The sequence below is a fragment of the Haliotis rubra genome, unplaced genomic scaffold (assembly GCF_003918875.1).
Source record: "Haliotis rubra isolate DU_JTF1 unplaced genomic scaffold, ASM391887v1 Scf920, whole genome shotgun sequence".
NCBI lineage: Eukaryota > Metazoa > Mollusca > Gastropoda > Lepetellida > Haliotidae > Haliotis > Haliotis rubra.
Window position 1 is genome coordinate 246,104 of NW_025767658.1, and position 18,920 is coordinate 265,023.

General features: G+C 40.6%; 2 protein-coding genes across 2 annotated transcripts in view; both read left to right on the plus strand.

Annotated features, from left to right (window-relative positions):
- The first annotated feature begins 927 nt into the window (after positions 1-927).
- The window catches only part of LOC124264388, a 41,618-nt gene continuing 23,625 nt past the window's right edge, over positions 928-18,920 (plus strand). The window contains exon 1 of the mRNA XM_046699136.1: positions 928-1,105. Within this exon, the coding sequence (XP_046555092.1) occupies positions 956-1,105 (150 nt within the window). The 5' untranslated portion in view covers positions 928-955. The remainder of the gene's footprint in view (positions 1,106-18,920) is intronic.
- LOC124264387 lies at positions 9,330-18,805 on the plus strand. Its single transcript, XM_046699135.1, has 6 exons — positions 9,330-9,619; positions 10,080-10,190; positions 13,489-13,573; positions 16,509-16,688; positions 17,128-17,225; positions 18,618-18,805. The coding sequence occupies exons 1-6, from the start codon at positions 9,464-9,466 to the stop codon at positions 18,669-18,671; spliced, it is 684 nt and encodes a 227-aa protein (XP_046555091.1). The 5' UTR covers positions 9,330-9,463; the 3' UTR covers positions 18,672-18,805.

Sequence of the window (18,920 nt, forward strand, 5' to 3'; positions counted from 1 at the left end):
CATGTGCTGTTGTATTAAGAGCATAGGCTCATGTGCAAGTAAGTTAACAGTGAGTGAGTGAGTGAGTGAGTTATTATTTAACGTCACATCGGCAATATTTAAGCCATATCGTGACGAGAATATATGTGACATTGAAATGGAATAGATGTATATTATAAAAACCTGTCGACGAAGGACAATAAAACAACTAGAATATCACAATTTCAACTAAAACTAGTGTGGAAAATTAAAACTAACAGCATACGGTAATGTGCTGGTATATTTACTGCACACGGTCGTGTGATGGTGTATTAAGAGCATACGGTCGTGTGCTAGTACATCTCAACATAAAGTCATTAGATACTATTCATGTTTGGCATAAGCCAGGTACTTTTCAGAAGCTGTTCGGCTCACTCAGACATATTTATTCACATTTCCAAGGAACCTTGGTTTGCAGATTATATTTTGCTAAACTTTCCGTTTGATCAGTGAGCGAGAATACAACTGCATAACGAATTCCCCCCAAATAGTTTTGATTCCTAAATCCGTTTTTCAGCATATGATTTTTACCTTACGGAGAGAGTTGGTAGGTTTGATTTTCATGTAAACCATCTCAATTAAGGGACAAATAAAATTTATGGTAAATATAAATTTAAGGGTCAGACAGTATACGTTTTGACTGAAATGAAAATGAAATTAATTTTCAAATTACACTAGTTATTCCCATTCAAACCACTTTAGTCAATAAATATTTTTATTTTATTTTTTAAATTATTACAAAGACTCGGGTCAATCTAGAAACGTCACATGGTACACATCGCGATTGAAATAAAAAAATGATAGTCATACCAAATAAAATGTATTACTCAATAAATTGAGTAATAAATTAATATAAACCAGGTAACATGGCGTGTTTATGGGTATATAAAGTAGGAATGTATCAGTTGGCATTTTGGTTAAAGAATCACCATTAGCCATGATGTTTGGGTTGATGTGCTTTGCCGTTCTGGTCGGGTGTTCAGTAGCTGAACAGTTTTGTCCGCCTGCTTCATGGCGCGGGGAACGAGTATCTGCAGTCCTGTCAGTACCCAAAATAGACAACGAATACGAGCCCTACAGAGATGAGGTAAATACTACCAGATTTGATTTTTGTATCTCTAAGTGAGTGAGTGAGTTTAGTTTTACGCCGCACTCACCAATAATGTCGTGAATGTCTTGCATGTCATGCAGTATGCACGTAGAACCACAATAACGGAATTGAGCAGTTGACGTGTAAAAATATTCAATCAAAGAATTAATCGACAATACGTTGATTGATTGCACGTGGATTTATTACACATAAATATATGCAATTTGTTCTATATTACTTGGTCTTAAAGCAAGGAAAATATTTTTATTCATGTTTTTATTGTTACCATATTATACAGTATTTAAATGTAACTACAGGTCCACGAACAATTCTACTATGACGCTAATCAACAGAAAATTGCTGTCCTCTCGAACTCTTCGGGTAGCATATGGAATGGTGACGTCAAAGTCATCTTAGACTATGCAGGGGTAAGTAACTTGGCGGCACCTGGTTTTGCTGCACAGCCAACCTCTCCACCCCTACTTACCAACACTTCCACCCCTTTAATCCCTACCCGTCAGTGAATTTTGTTTGTATGCCTAGAAACATTCTTTTGTGTTTAGAAAAAGGAATACAAGATCTATCTGGTTAACAATACATGCGAGTCAAAGGCCCTGACAGACCCTTTCGACGAATGGTGCGTTGCAGGTAAGCCTCGGTAATATTATGAGCACCACATTTTGAATATATACATCCACGTAGCATTTTGTTCGTCCGAGCTCAGTAGTATAATATTTGACCGCAGTCTGTAAATAATCGACCCTGGACCATACAATCCAGTGATTGACATTGATTTACCTAAAGAATGGTTGTTTAACGCAATATTCCTGCTGTATGAGATCGTTTTTTAATTAATTGAGTCTGGACCAGACAATTCAGTGATTGGCATCATGTGCGTCTATCAACCTAAAGAATGGTTGTTTAACGCAATATTCCTGCTGTATGAGGTCGTTTTTTAATTAATTGAGTCTTGACCAGACAATTCAGTGATTGGCATCATGTGCGTCTATCAACCTAAAGATGTGTTGTTTAACGCAATATTCCTGCTGTATGAGGTCGTTTTTTAATTAATTGAGTCTGGACCAGACAATTCAGTGATTGACATCATGTGCGTCTATCAACCTAAAGATTGGTTGTTTAACGCAATATTCCAGCTGTATGACAGCAGTCTGTAATTAATGAAGCCTGGTGCAGACATTCAAGCGATTGCATCAATCTATGCAACTGGGATAGGATGACATGTGTCAACTAAGTCAGCGAGCCTGACCACCCGATCCCGTTAGTCTCCTCTTACGACGTTCATATGAAGACCGATTCTAATCCGGGTCATGACGATTTGGCCACCTAGGGGCGAGGAAGTGACGCGTATGTCGTTTGTCTCTTGATGAAACATACTGAAATCATAAGAACAGTACTCCAATCTAGAGTGAGTGAGTGAGTGAGTTAAGTCTTACGCTGCTTATTCTAAGAATGTTCAAACAATAACACGGAGGTGGACCATGTGGGGAATCGAACCAGGGTCTTCGGCGTGACGCGCGAACGGTTTAACCACAAAGCTACCCAATTCCATCATTTGATTCTATAGAGAAACTGACGCTTAAACAATGTCTGGAATGGAACATTGCGGCCTGTTCGGTGTAAACTGGCACTGGCACTGACTCCTCATGCCAAAGTATTGGTTCGATTTCCGGAACTTGACATTGCTGGTCTATTGCTAAAAGCAGCGTAAAATGATACTCAATCTCTCACACGTAGAGACGTGTCAGATCGGATTTTTACTCGGTGTCTGGATTCCAGTACACCTTTGCGTGCCTGAAACTTTTCTGTACGGGTTCGAATCCAGAACACACCGGTGATTATGTTGCCAGCGTATCAGCACGACAACCCCGTGAAGATCCGGGTTAGAACTGGTCTTCAGCAGCTGACTAACGGTATCGGGTTGTCAGGCTTGCTGACCTGGTATCCCAATTGCGTAGATCGATGCTTATAATGTTGATCACTGGATTGTCTGGTTCAGACTTCATTATTTACAGACCGCCTCCATACAGCTGTAATATTGATGAGTGCATTGAACAACAAACAAACAAAACCACACGTACTTTCAGACAACGCAACGTTCCTGTACGACGCTAAGATGGGTTTTTCTGCTGATGGTTCGGACACGGTGACTGCCAAGGTCTACTACGTTGAAGGGGTCGATCAAGACCGCACAATCGGAGAAGTGATCGCCATCACCAGCGACACCTACGTTCCGATACAGTCTACAAAAATGGGGCGTAATGGGGGTATGTACTATCGCACTGAGATGGTGAAGATATGGTCTCATTCTTATTACTCGTCCATTCGTAGGGAGTCTGACCAAACAGGGGCACAGCCGTCCAAAGTGCCAATGGTATCATTTCTTTTAAAATATGATTGCCTGAAACTTATCAGTACGAGTTCGAATCCACTAAACTCTGTTATTATTTTCCCAGCCTGACAGCCCCACAATCCCGTTAAGATTCAGGATAGAACTGGTCTTCAGCAGCCTATGCTTTTCATAACAGACAACTAACGGTATCTGGTGGTCAGGCTCGCCGACTTGGTGGTCACATCGTGTCCTAATGTTCATTTTGTTGATCACTGAATTGTGTGGCCCGGTCTCGACACTAATATATAGCTGGAATATTGCTGACAATCAAACAAACAAACTTGTAAAACGGGGACCAAATGTTTTCGGATGGGTCTGTGTTTTGTAGCACCGTATATATCGCCCTATGGTTAAGGCGTCCGTTCATCCCGCCGAAGACCCGGGGTCTATTCCCCACACGTTTACAATGTGTAAAGACCGTTACTGGTGTGTCCTGCCTTGATTTTGCTCCAATATTACTAAAAGCAGCGTAAAACCCAACTCATTCACTTACTCACTCACTGAACACAGCGTGATTTCAGAGAGAACAACGCCAATTTTGTTTCCACAGAAGAGTTCCTGTACCAGACTTTCACAGGCAACGTTGTATCTCCGATACCTGATGCGGACGCCAACGTCTTCACCCCACCGGATAGCTGCAGCAGCTCGGTGAGGCGTTCATGACGATGTTTCAGAAAAGAAATAAGTGTTTGTCAGGGATTTCCCTTTTTTTTCGAAAAGAATACACTAGGAGGGAATTTGAACTATCATATATTTTTCGAAACAGACCATTATCAGAATAACAGACCAAGGACGTCAGTAGACGGTAGACGCGTAATCCTGTCAACTGAAAATATACTCACAGGAAAAAAGGAAACGCAAAATTGGATTTCAGATGTATCCTTTATGCATTATATAAATAATCAACAGCTCACAATAAATTGATCACAATTCTTTATCCCTCACGAAGGTTCATTATGATTCACATGAAAGAATTGGTTGTCTAGATGAAGGCCATCTTTTTCTCAATATCTTGCACGGCTCCTGTCACATTCTAGTACTAAGAACATGTGAGTGAGTATGATTAATTTTACGCCGCTTAAGCAACTATCCAGCACAATGACGGCGATGGACACACATATAATACCATGCATAAAGGTAAAATATAAAGAAGTTGGATGGTACGCATAAAACGCGTCATGTATTCCCATAAGTCAATGATCAGTTAGAACCCTATCATTGTGGTTTATCCTTCAGGATGTTCCTAACTAAGAGCTGGAAGGAAGTAGTGAAGGTAGCACTCTGTGAAGAGTGTTCCACTGAGGACTGATCAATGATGGCCGCCTTTCCCTAAAGACTGAAAATGTGTTTTCTTATATGAGATTCTTCTCCGGCTTTGATATGCGTCACATATTGCTGTATCTGTGTGTTTATCTATTGTGTTGATGTACATTTCGTTTGTATTATTGCATTGTCATTAAAACTACTCCTGTAGTAGAGCAAGAGCTTTGTTCCGTGTTTGATTAACTGTAAACTACCCGTGAAGATCCTGGTTAGAATTGGTCTTCAGCAACCCATGCTTTCTTGACTTGGTTGACACATGTCATCATATGCAATCTTGTGTAGATCGATGTTCATCCTGTTATTCACTGGAATGACTCGATTATTTACAGAATACTAATATATAGGTGGAATATTGCTGACAATCAATGGGGGCCAACTGTGTCTGTGTTCCGGAGGACAATGTGGACTGTTCACTCAAACATATATATTGTGTTTTGCTAAACCTACTATTTTATCAGTTAGTATATGCTGGACAGAAAAAATCAGTTTGGGATCATGGGTACTTGGCGGTATGATATTGAGCTCCTTGCCAAAGGAGATACCAATTTGAAGAGCAGGTTCTCCTTGTCGAGTCCTTTTCTAATGGTATTGGCATGACATTTGGACTGGACAAATGTAATAGTCTTCATTTGAAACGTGGCAAGGTAGTTAATGATGGATCGGTCAAGTTACAGGGGGGAGGAGTTATTGAGCATCTTGTGGAAGATCAGGCCTACACCTATCTTGGAATGCAAGTTCGAGACAAACTCCAAAATGCCCAGATTCAAGAAAAACTTCGGGCTGAGTATAAATCTCGCTTAAAGAAAATCTGGAGCTCAGAGCTAAATGGTCAAAGCCACCAATACTTTTGCTGTGCCAGTCCTTTCCTATTCCTTTGGAGTAGTTGTTTGGACAAAACAAGACATATAGAGTCTTGACCGTCTGACCAGAAGGATCATGTCTGATAACAGAGCCCACCACCCTCGTTCCTCTCTCAACCGTTTATACATGCCAATCAATTCTGGAGGTCGGGGTTTGATTAGTGTGGAGGCTCTTCATGATAGAATTGTATTGTGTACTTTTGCACATATTTATTTATCGGATGATCCTCTGGTGATGCATGTGAAGACTCATGATGAAAGCAAGGAATTCCACAGCTATTTTAAGCGTGCCAAGGTTGTTGGACAGAATCTGATATTTGAGGTTGATTTTGTTGATGGCGATGTACTGCTGGACGGTACAGTGATGAGAGTAAACCAGGTGAAGTCATTCACAAAGTCTGCCCAGAGTCGGTCTTTTGTGGAAAGGCTTTCTGAGAAGCCATTGCATCGTGTGTACATGCAGTGTGTTGAAAAATCGAAAATATCGACTATGTAATGAATTTACAGAGACTGTCAACATCTTGTCAGTGGATGCCCTTCTTTGGCACAAACAGCATATCTTAAACGACATGATGGCATGGCTCGTTGCTTTTACGACCGTCTCCGACATGCCTGTGGCTTTGACTCCGAGGTCCACCATGGTACGACCCTGAACATGTCCAGGGCGTCATGGAAAATGATGCTTTCAAACTTCTGTGGAATAGGCCCATATACAGCCTCAGAAGAATTCCAGCCAACAAACCTGATCTTGTCCTTTTTGATAAAGCCAATGAATTTATTTATATCATTGGATTTTCTTTCCCTTTTGACACCAATCTGATTGGCAAGATTCAGGAAAAGCATGATAAATATGCGGACCTCGCCTTTGAAATGTCTCGCTTGCATCCCAAGTACACTGTCGCCAGGCTCCCCATTGTTCTCGGTGCCCTTGGTTTGGTACCTCCTGATCTCTTGGCGCAGATCAGGAGAGTGCCCGGGTTCTCCACCGGGAGAACAGCCCTTCTGACACTCTGGGTAATGCAGAAGGCTGCAGTGTTGGGGAGCCTTCATATTCTCCGGAAAGTTCTTGGTGGGTTCGACTAGGCAGCGTTTCCTGGGAAAAGTTCGATTCACTGTCTGGGCTGCGTGTAGAGGGGGCAAGGGCCCTGAGCTGATGATGAGCCTTACCAGCCTGACTGTGCCAGGATCACCCGAACCCTCTCTGCTGCATACTATCTTTAATCTGTAAAACATAATAATAATAGTGTCAGTGGTCCGAAACATCCTGACAATCTGCTTGTTGTTATTTTCTTTATGTTTTCATTGTGACCAAGGGAAATGGTCAGACATGAGGAGAAGTACCGTCATCGTTGTGCGTCAGTTTGTGTCTGTCATGGCGTCCAGCTTATGGAAACTGTTATATATTCTGTTGAATCTTGGAAATCATTGGAATACACCTATTTTCAGCTGTGGTACACTTCTAATGTATGCACGCTAAAACGTACAAGCGTATGCAACGAGTAGGCGAACGGATATGAGAAAATGATACACTTTGTAAAATCTGATCTTTACTTTGTTTACATTCAAACAAGCCGTCCTTTCCCAGGGCGGCATTCGCTCCGCCATCTGATATATTTCTCTGGGTTTCACTGAGAGACTTGGTATTGGTGACAAAGATCATTTGTCATCTTATATTGAACTGTATGATGGATTCGTGTAAGGATACGTGTAAGGAAAGGATTCTGATTTATAGGTGGTGCTATCGGCCAAACATAACCGACAATCATGACATGGTATTTTACAAAGACTCTGCAATATGGCCCTCGACGTTCGTGTGTGCATATTGTCCAAAACATTCTGAGCGATTCATCGACGATGTTTCAGAATGACCATTGGTGATTTAATCAAACAACAATTTTCAACGAAAACAACATTTAAAACAAGACATACACTAATTGAGGCAAAACGTGTCAAAAGTGGTGACATTTACGATGTATGTATGCAAACGCTCTAACCTCTAGGCTACCCCGCCGTCCCTATAATGATACACCAAGGATATATATGACACTACAACATGTGTTCATTCCGTTACTGTTAATCTGGGTGGTGGGGTAGCCTAGTGGTTTAAGTGTTCGCTCGTCACGCCGAAGACCCGGTTTCGAGTCCTCCTCATGGGGTTACGTACAACGTGTGAAGCCCATTTCTGGTGTTGTTATGAGAGTGCGTTTTTTGTAAATTATAACATCACGTTGATTAACTGATAAATATTATGGGTCACAAAGTTTACAGTTTTGAGTGTGGGTTTTGACTCGCCTCTAGCATCATGTATGTTCAATGACAATAGTAGTTTTAGCGGCAAGCTTTAGAATTACCTGCCCTTTGCTGGCTTGTGTATTTGTTTGACTTCCGGTTATGGCTTCTCGTGGAGTCTTGTGTTTTCGATGGCATTCAATAATGTTCTGATAGATCGCTCGAGAACTGTGTAAGAGCTATATAAAGGATGATTGTTGAGTTTTGTGACGGCACTAACACATGACTTTGAGGACTTTGGATTCATACACATCAGTCTGCATCATCAAATTTATCAACGTTTCAAGACCGACCGTGCTTGTCTATTCCACTGCTGTCATTGTCAACAACCGTCCATCAGTATGTTTGTTCTCACTGTGAATGTCAAGACTCTGGTGAGTTAATAATTTAGATTTGTGACCTAATATTTTAGATTTGTGACTCAACTGCATTGAATTAAAAATATGTACTGTCATTCATTGTAACATTGTTCATGGCGGTGTGGTAGCCTAATGGTTAAAGCTTTGGCGCGTCACGCCGAAGACCCGGGTTCGATTCCCCACATGGGCACAATGTGTGAAGCCCATTCCTGGTGTCCCTCGCCGTGATCTTGCTGGAATGTTCCTAAAAGCGGCGTAAAACTAAAACTCAGACTCAGACTCATTTTATTTAATATGCAGATGAATATTATAGACTTGTCTCTGTTGTATATTGCTGGTTGAAAGGAGACTCACAAAGTTTGTCGCGGCAAATTATTAACCGTAACAGTATCCCCGCTGTGATATTGCTGGACTATTGCTAAAAGCAATGTGAGTGCTCACTCACTCACTACTGTTAATCTATGTTTTATGACAACTTTCAACAGTGTTACCTTTTACATATATCCGTCACGTGACCCCACGCCCCATTCAAAACCTACGCTTGTATTACAATTGACACACTATTGAGATTCCAATGTGTAATAGATGTTGTTACGTGTTTACATGTGTATGGCACCTGATTTCAGTAAGAGAGAACGACACATATCGTTTGAGCTTCTTTACATCATGACTTAGTTCACATGTGTCAACCCAAGGGGCATAACTCGCATTAACCTTGACTACATACCACGTAACAGATGTGTCTAGATTCGTGTGGTCACACAAGACTGGAGGTTGTCACATCACTACGTTATTAGATCCATCTCTAACAACACATCATATTCAGTAATCCTGAACGGGTAAAACAGTATGTTTAGTTTTAATATATTGTCTCCGTTCCGTTTGTTCGTATCTTGTTATTATGTTTCCTAACAAAGCAGTCTGCACATTCAATATGTTTCATCTGTAATATTAATATTTACACGACGATAGATTGTATTTATAAAACAAGCCGTTGGCAAATACCCGGTGTTAACTTAAATGAGATACTTCAACACAATATTCTGAGGGCGTTCTTGTTTTATAGGTTTAAACGTCAGCCACTGTGGGTTCTACTAGATTGTCCTCCAGAACTATGAACGTGTTGACGTTGATAGCTGTCGTCCCCGTGGTCGTCGCCGTGGCTATGGCTAAACAACGATGTGCTCCGCCGTCATGGAGAGTCCGGGAAAGGGCTATCGGTTTCACGGTCTCGAAAATTAATGGGTTTTACAGAGGATTCAATGACAAAGTAAGTTTTATCCTCTATATGGCAGGTTGTATATAAAGGGGCGTGGGTTTGGTTGTGTCACGATGCAGGATGGCTATTAGGTTCGAATCCCATTTACCTGCATGACGAATCTTGGCCAGTCCTGACCACAACCTTCTGCGGGTTCAGCTGTGTTACGATTAGGGTTTGGTATTATGTTCGGTGCGTGCTTGCGTGCGTGTATGTATGGATGGATGGATGAATGTGTGTGTTACAGATGTATTGGGTCTGTGTTACCATTACATATATGTCATCGTGCACTACTTTCACAGAAAAATGTATCATGCATTACTTTCGCATAATTATTTATCATGTACTACTTTCACAGAAAGAGTGATCATGCACTACATTCACAGAAATACCGATCATGTATTAAGTTCACAGAAACCTTTATCACGCACTACTTTCACAGAAATACTGATTAAGTAATGCTATGTTACAGGACATATCCACTGTGTACTACGACAAACTCAACGGCAGATCGGCTCAGTTGGTGAACTACACCATCGGGGACGACTATGAATCCAAGAAGGTCATTGTCGATTACAGTGCCGTAAGTTCCTTGCCATTTCATCTATATTGACGTAAGTCCCAAAACTTTCAAAGTAAAATGTAAATTTAGCATATTTTAAACGTAGTATCTTTGTTCTTTTAACTGCCCGCTACATTTTTCTACAATCGCCAGCGGCTGAAGGGATGGTGTAAATCCAACTAGGGTCCATGCAGGTAGCAAAAGTAATGTAAGTCCCCATGGTTCTTAGTATGGTGATCTACCTTCAGTTGTTGGCGATCTCTAGCCCGTGTTTTATGCTGTATTGTCCTCTTTAATTAAAATGTTTTAGCTTTGCTCGCTATTTTTATTCATATCTGTGATTCTCTAGTATTTTTACTGTCCATCGTCGACAGGTTTTAATCTTCAAAACGTTTTCTCTTTATATTGTATAAATTGTTTTCGTCACGATATGGCTGAGATATTGCCGATGTGACGTTAAATATTAACTCACTCACTCACTCATCTATATTGAGGAACGATTTATTTTCTTGACATGAACAGCACAGATCCCAGTAGATATGAACATGTATTGCCTAATAACTTGTATTTTAATGTATTGCGAATCACAAATCAATAATGCAACATGTATTGCGATATGCTAGGAGATGTTTGTCAGTGACACTGATCGTACAAGAAGATCCTACTTTTTACATATTGAGGGCATAAAAATATAATGTTATAGTTCTGACAATTTTTAAGTTAGATGGAAAACTAGGGGTTTTAATTTGTTTCCATTTGTACAATTTCCAGCATGTATTCCATCTTGTAATTTAACTGAGAAAAGAAACATCAGTTGCGAATGAAAGTATGTGGGTTTGTAACTAAAACCACAAAGATAATAACAAAACGTCTTAATCTTTTACCCAGTATACCGAGTCTCATAGTAGGGTTCGAGATACATATTGCGGTAAAAGAGTACACCGGCAATACCGTGCAGTCATAGTTCACAGGAACACATGTTTAACTAAACCTCCAGATGAACTCCTTCAGACTGTCTATATCAGTACTTTTAGAGGTTTAGGTTAACATTGTATCTTCCATCTATTTGCGAATTGTCCTTTATCAATTTGCATGTCAAATCTGACGTAATCTGTAAAAACGTAGTCATTGGAAGGCTGTCATCTGGCGAGAGCCTACTCTGCAATATTCATTATTTAAAAACGATATTGTCTTTGAAACATATTCAAAAGTATTATCATCTATGCAACTTCGCAGATCTCTCACAAAATTTAGATGCGGCATTAGTAAACTGAATGTACAAACCTATAGAAGATCCAAAGATGATGATATCGGTTCTGCCATGTGCGCCCATTGCATCAATATTGTCCAGGACGAGTACCATGTTCTATTACAATGCCCTGTTTCTTCAGATTTACGCAGCGGATATATACCCCAATATTATTATGTAAATCCAAACATACAGATATTTGTGAATTTACTTAATACCCAAAATACAAATGTTATTTTACGTTTAGCTATATTTGTAAACAAACTCCCTAACGTTTTATGACGCTTAGTGCAATGTACTTCCCATGTCAGCGCTCCAAAGAAAATTACGTAAAAAAGTGTCACTGTACTTTTAGCCTCATGGCCACTCTACAAAATGAATGTGTCTGTCTGTCTTACTCTCCAAACGAGTATGATACCCTATTTATGTCACACAAATGTACAAAGTTGTACATTTTGATTTTGCCCATCTCTTGCACATAACATTTGATTTTAATTTCAATACATTGAACTCGTGCATTAGCCTTACGTACGTATGCATGAGGTTTTGAAAATGAATTATACCTATATAAGTAGTTTGGCATATATATGTTATTATGATTGATCAAAATCTACGATTTGATCTTGCAATAAATCAAAATTAACTGCTTAAGTACATATGCCATTTTGAAAATGAATGTGTAATGTTTTGTCATTATTCAATTTGACATTTACGTTGATGCTATCATGTCGGTTATAAGTGAGTGTAATGTGAGTAATAGCATGATGGCTTGGATGTAAAGTGGTATTACGTAATACTATGTTTTGTAGCTAATCAAAGAAAAATAGCATACAGAAAGATACGTCACGATATCAAAACATTACATCAGTAAGACGATCATATATCAACCATGTATGCCCCAAAATTGTTTCTATTTTCAAACAAAACATCGTTCACGTGAGGTAAACAATTATTTCTTTCCGAAACATTTATAAATTTGTGCTAAAAACCAATAGCAGACAAGATATGTTTTCATTATAATAATAATAATAGTGGATTTGTATTGCGCTTTTCCATACTTGGATATTATGTTCAAAGCGCAGTGATCAGAAGAAAGCTTAGCTGAAAAGATGGGTTTTGATAGCTGTTTTGAAGGCAGAACAGGTTTGACACTGGCGGACATCAAGGGGAAGATTACCATTGACGTACTTTAGCTGATGAAGAGAATGCGGACAGATTGGTAGCTTGGTGGTTTGATCCCGGCCGTGTCATACCGATGTGCGTAAAAATGGTACTTATTATTACCGGCTACTTTGCTGAAACCAGGGCGCTGTCTCGTTCTGGTTTCCACCGTGGCACACAGTATCTTACTGATAGGCGCTCTGGTAGCCTAGAGGATAAAGTGATCGATTGTAACAATGAAGGGTCCGGGTTCGATTGTCCACATGTGTACAATAGTGAAGCCCATTTCTTAGTGTTCTGGTGATGTTGCTGTATTATTGGTAAGGACGGCGTAAGACAGTACTCACTTAATCATTGATTGATTGATTGACTGGTTGTTGTTTAACGCCGCCTCAGGAATAATCTAGCTATATGGCGGTGATATATAAATAATTGAGTCAGAGCCAGACAACCCGGTGATCAACAGCATGAACACGGGACTACGCAATTGTGGTACGATGACATATGTCAACTAAGTCAGCTAGCCTGAACGCTTGATCCCGTTACTCGCTTCTTACGACAAGCATGGGTTACTGAAGTCCAATTCTAGCCCGGATCTTCACGGGTTACTCACTTTGTTAGCTAGCATTATACAACTGGCATTAGTCGGGTCTGAAATCATCAGTCGGCGATACCAAAGATGGTAATGGTGATATCACTTTAGAGCCTTCGAACTCTAGAATTTAAGGAAACTGTTTGTGGTGAGTGGGCCCGGGATATTTTCGCAACACATAGTACATTTGCAACGTGTATGGGAACATAGCATTTTTTATAATCACATAAACATCTGTGTTTGCAATCATTTCTCGCGGAATGGTTAATTTAATGACCAGTACGTTGTGTAAATGTCTCCTTTTAAACTCTTTGCAGGGAAAGCGGTATGTGATTAACTACAAGAAGAATGAATGCCTTGTGCACAGCATAACGTGGGGATTCGATGAAATATGCATTCCAGGTAAACAAACAAGTCACCAGGTAAACAAAGTTGTCACCAGGTGAACAACAGGTAACGTCTAGGTAAACAACATGTCTTCAAATCCACAACAACTCACCAGGTAAATGCGAAAGTCAATAGCTAAACCACAAGTCACCAAGGAAACAATAATTCACCGGGTAAGCAACATGTCACCAGATAAAGATCCAAAGGACTAGCTATAGGTACATATCATCAGGTCGCCAGGTAGAAAAACAATTTACCAGGTAAACAAACAAGTCAACAGGTAGAAAACAAGTTACAAGGTAAGCAACAAGTCACCAAGTAAACAAACAAGTCACCAGGTAGAAAAAGAAGTTAACCAAGTAAATAACGTCACCAGATAAAGATCCAAAGGACTAGGTACATATCATCAGGTCGCCAGGTAGAGAAACAATTTACCAGGTAAAAAAACAAGTCAACAGGTAGAAAAACAAGTTACCAGGTAAGCAACAAGTCACGAGGTAAATAACAAGTGACCAGATAAACAAAATAGTCATCAAGTAAACAACAAGTCAGCAGATAAACAAACCAATCACCAGGTGAACATACACATCACCAGGTAAGCAACAAGTCACCAGGTAAACAAAAACATCACCAGGTAAACAAACCAGTCATCAAGTAAACAACAAGTCACCAAGGAGGGACCACTCACCGTCGTTATGCGTTCTAACCCAAATTCTGCGCCCACAACAGATTTAGCGGAACACCAAAGGATAAACACATGGGAAATGTGTCGCTTTCAGTTCGGGCTGAGGAGCAGAATTGAGATGAAAACGTTTAATAATGATGAGTGGCTCCCGTTCCCCCATTGTGTATACTACTCACCAGGTAAACAACAAGACATCAGGTAAGCAAAATAGCCATTAAGTAAACAAAAGGTCGCCAGGTAAGCAACAAGTCGCCAGGTAAGCAACAAGTTGCCAGGTAAACAAAATAGTTATCAGGTAAGCAAGTCACCAGGTAAACAACAGGTCATCAGGTAAACAAATAGCCACCAAATAAACAAAAGGTCTCCAGGTAAGCAACAAGGCACCAGGTAAACCAAATATTCACCAGGTAAACAAAATAGCCGTCAAGTAAAGAAAAAGTCACCGAGTAAGCAACAAGTGACCAGGTAAACAAAATAGTCATCACGTAAACAAGTCATCAGGTAAACAACAATCGACAGGTAAACATGCACATCACCAGGTAAACAAAAATGTCACCAGATAAACAAACACGTACCCAGGTAAACATGCACATCACCTTCGCCTTTAGTGAGTGGGTTTAGTTTTACGCCGCACTCAGCAATATTCCAGCAAATGGTGGCGGTCTGTTAATAATCCTGTCAGAATTCAGACAGGAAGTATTACTTAAACTGTAGATATATCATCGATCGCTTTTACTAATCTATCCTCCTGAACTAGAAACGAGACCAGTAAAAAGTGTCATTGTCTTCATTTAGAACTAGGCGTTGTGACAGAACCAGATCCACAAGACTGACACACGTTAACTTCAATTCCCTTGAATTGACTAGCCTTGCATGTGTTTGTGACGCAAATGTCTTCGCGGATCCCTGGTGCAATTTGATAAATGCCTATGTTTGAGAGTTTCATAAAAAAACAAGCTTACGACAAAGTTGGAGCCAAGCAATGGACTCTACCTTCAGCAAACACATTTAACTTACGCATTTGTTCTCATTATGATGACGACACGCGGAATCATGTTCCATAAATCCAGGCGAGGCTGTTCAAGTTCCGGTCGGTTCTGTGGAGGTGGTCTCAGCTCAGCATGATCCTGGAGTGGGGTGTTCAGTGGGTTTCATATCTGAAGAAAGCGCTGACCAAGGCAATACGTTCTCGAACAATTCTGGCGGCGTGAGGCTTTGCGTTATCGTGCTGCAGAGTGACTCATCTTGGCTGTTGTCGAATAAAGGGCCGCACAACAGGTCTTAACATTTGAACCCTGTATCGCTGGGCATTCAGGTGTCGTCGGATGATAACCGGTATTGTTGTTCTCTGGCCACAAATGCCGCCCCATAACATGTCGTCGTAGGGATGTCCGTCTGCTGATGGTGTGTCCTAGTGTTGTCACCGCCGTTGACTTCACTGTCTTGAATCTGCTGATCTGGTCTGTCTGCCCAATGTAGCGCTCTCTTGACACTTGGTCGTCCCGACATTGGGTGAACTTGTTTGCTGGTAGCGATTTATCAATTTGCTGATGGTGGTTTGGCTGCAGTGTGCGAAATAGTTTTGCCAGTCAAGCTAGCTATGCCTTGAGTTACTTGCCCACAAAATAATTCACAAGCCCGAAATTTGAGTGTAGAAACTAAGCAAAAGATTACTAAAAGGTAATACACCATAATTTATCGGGCCATAATCTTTCATGATTTAAAAGGGTAATTTGTATATTAACAAGTCGGTGATATATCTAAAAAATGACCTCAAGAAGATTCAGTAGCCAGTAGAGCCAGTGACTGTGGAGATTTACTGGCCTGACTGGATTTTTACTAGCCACCGGCTAACGGGTTAGTGGCAATTTCGCACACTGCCTGGCTGCAGTTGAAGCTGCTGTCATACTGACCATACCGGTCACCTTGTCTCGTTGCGCTTGCGTAAGTCTAAGCATATTCTTGTTGAGTTTGTTTTATTACTGCATGCTTGCTAGGTCCAAAATCATGTGCATTTGGACCAATGTCAACAATTACGTTTTTCACGTACCATGAAAAATGCATGATTCGTACGAGTGACTTAAAATTGTAAGTCACATCGGCAATATTTCCGCCATATCGTGACTAAATCAAGTTTGGTGTTTATAAACTGTACTTTTAATTATTAAAAATCTATATCAACAAAGGACAGTAAAGCAACTAGACTATCACAGATATAAATTTAAAACTAGTAATGAAATCTAAGATTCATTGATTTCTTTTAAGATTATTCGGATAAAATATTTGAATACGTTCTTGGTCTGGACACCAGTGAAGGGGGACATATTGACGCTGTGGGATTCAACAAGAGGGTAGACTACCATGGCGATCATACAGATCTGACTGTCACACTCACCAAGGACCATTACGTACCTGTTCAGGTCCTTAAACACGGATTGGACGATGGTAAGTACAGGCTGAAGATATTTGTGTAAACAAATGCCCCGCTTGTCTCTACACTTCTACTGTAGTATGTTGTGCTCCAGTAACTTGGCCTGAAACAGAGTAAGTTTGCTGAGGTAAAAAAAAGAAAAAAAAGACAAGGAAAAAAAGCTACAAGAAACAACAAATTATGACACATGAGTTGATGCAGTTCGTAAAGCAAAAGGTGCCTGCATTTCCCATTTCAAACTATATAAAAATATGGGTGTTTAACATTGACGTTGGAGGAAATCCCGAAGTCATATAGGTCGAAATGTTGCTGAGAATGTTTGATACAAATGACCCAATATTTATATGTCTGTATCTTGTAAAATACTTGGCCTTGTAAAATACTTGATCTTTGACTTGGTCACCTGTCGTTACCCTTGGCAAATTGATGACCATATGCTACTGTGTTTTACAGATACATATCTGACCGTCTCCCTGTTGGGCGACGTTGTGTCCCCCTTTCCACCTGAGGAATCAGATGTGTTCACTCCACCCAATGACTGCACAAAGGCGGTAAGGAACGTGAGGAGTTGTAAGTCTGTGGAGTAGTCAAACTGAAGAGTACTCAATATGAGATGAATCAGTTGCGTAGTCAAGCTGATGCGTATTCAAACTGAAGAGTAGTCAATCTGAGAAGTAGTCAGTTGAGAAGTAGTCATGCTGAGAACTAGTCAAACTGAGGAGTAGTCAATCTGAGTAGCCAAGCTGAGTAGTAGACAAACTAAGTAGCCAAGCTGAGTAGTAGTCAGACTGAGTAGCCAAGCTGAGTAGTAGACAAACTAAGTAGCCAAGCTGAGGAGTAGTCAAACTGAGTAGCCAAGCTGAGGAGTAGTCAAACTGAGTAGCCAAGCTGAGGAGTAGCCAAGCTGAGGAGTAGTCAAACTGAGTAGCCAAGCTGAGGAGTAGTCAAACTGAGTAACCAAGCTGAGTAGTAGTCAGACTAAGTAGCCAAGCTGAGGAGTAGTGAAACTGAGTAGCCAAGCTGACGGAGTAGTCAAACTGAGTAGTAGTCAAACTGAGTAGCCAAGCTGAGAAGTAGTCAAACTGAGTAGCCAAGCTGAGTAGTAGTCAGACTGAGTAGCCAAGCTGAGGAGTAGTCAAACTGAGTAGCCAAGCTGAGGAGTAGTAAAACTGAGTAGCCAAGCTGAGTAGTAGTCAAACTGAGTAGCCAAGCTGAGTAGTAGTCAGACTAAGTAGCCAAGCTGAGGAGTAGTGAAACTGAATAGCCAAGCTGACGGAGAAGTCAAACTGAGTAGTAGTCAAACTGAGTAGCCAAGCTGAGTAGTAGTCAAACTGAGTAGCCAAGCTGAAACGTTGTCAAACTGAGTAGCCAAGCTGAGTAGTAGACAAACTAAGTAGCCAAGCTGAAACGTTGTCAAACGGAGCAGGAATCAACATGGGGAGCATTAAATCTAAAGAGTAGTCAAACCGCAAAAATATTGCCAATATGCAGTGCATCGCTAACAAAGGGCAGTGCCTTCATCAAGGTACCCGATTCCCAACTCCCAACAGTACCTTAGGTTTGGTATTTCCTGATCTGTTGGCTGACTTTGTGAACACAAACACAAACCGTCGGACACTCTGGGTAATGCAGGAAGTGTTGTGGGTTTTCCACATTCTTCAAAACGTTCCTGGTGAGATCTAGACCACAAACTATCTAGGGTTAAAATATATTACCAATTTTTGGCTGCGTATAGAGGGGTCAAGGGCCTTAAGCCTTTTATGCTACGCAGCTTGACTGTTATGGTCTTACCTGAACGCTGCATATATACTGATGCATAAAAGAAGGTACACAACGGATGTTTTGGGGATATTTCGCAAAAGAAACCGAAGGATCTGTTTTGAAATGTGTTTTATTTTATTTTATGTCAATCTATATAAAATAATTTTCTGCATCTGTCACAGGAAGTCGTTTCCCATGGGCTTCCCGGTGCTATGGCAACCTTACTGCGACATTAAAACATCAGCAAGTGACATGCAAGATGACCAGTCTATTCTCCTGACAGATCTCGACTTACCATGAGTCTCCAGCATTGACGCGTTTCATGTAATACTGTATCTCTATCAACAATAATAAACTTATACCAAGCATTCGTCAATCCTGATGTCGACCCGTGAAGAACCCTTTAGAAATGATCTTCAGGAAACCATGCTTGTTTTAAAAGGCGACTAAATGGATCGGCTGGTCAGGCTCGCTGACGTTGTAGA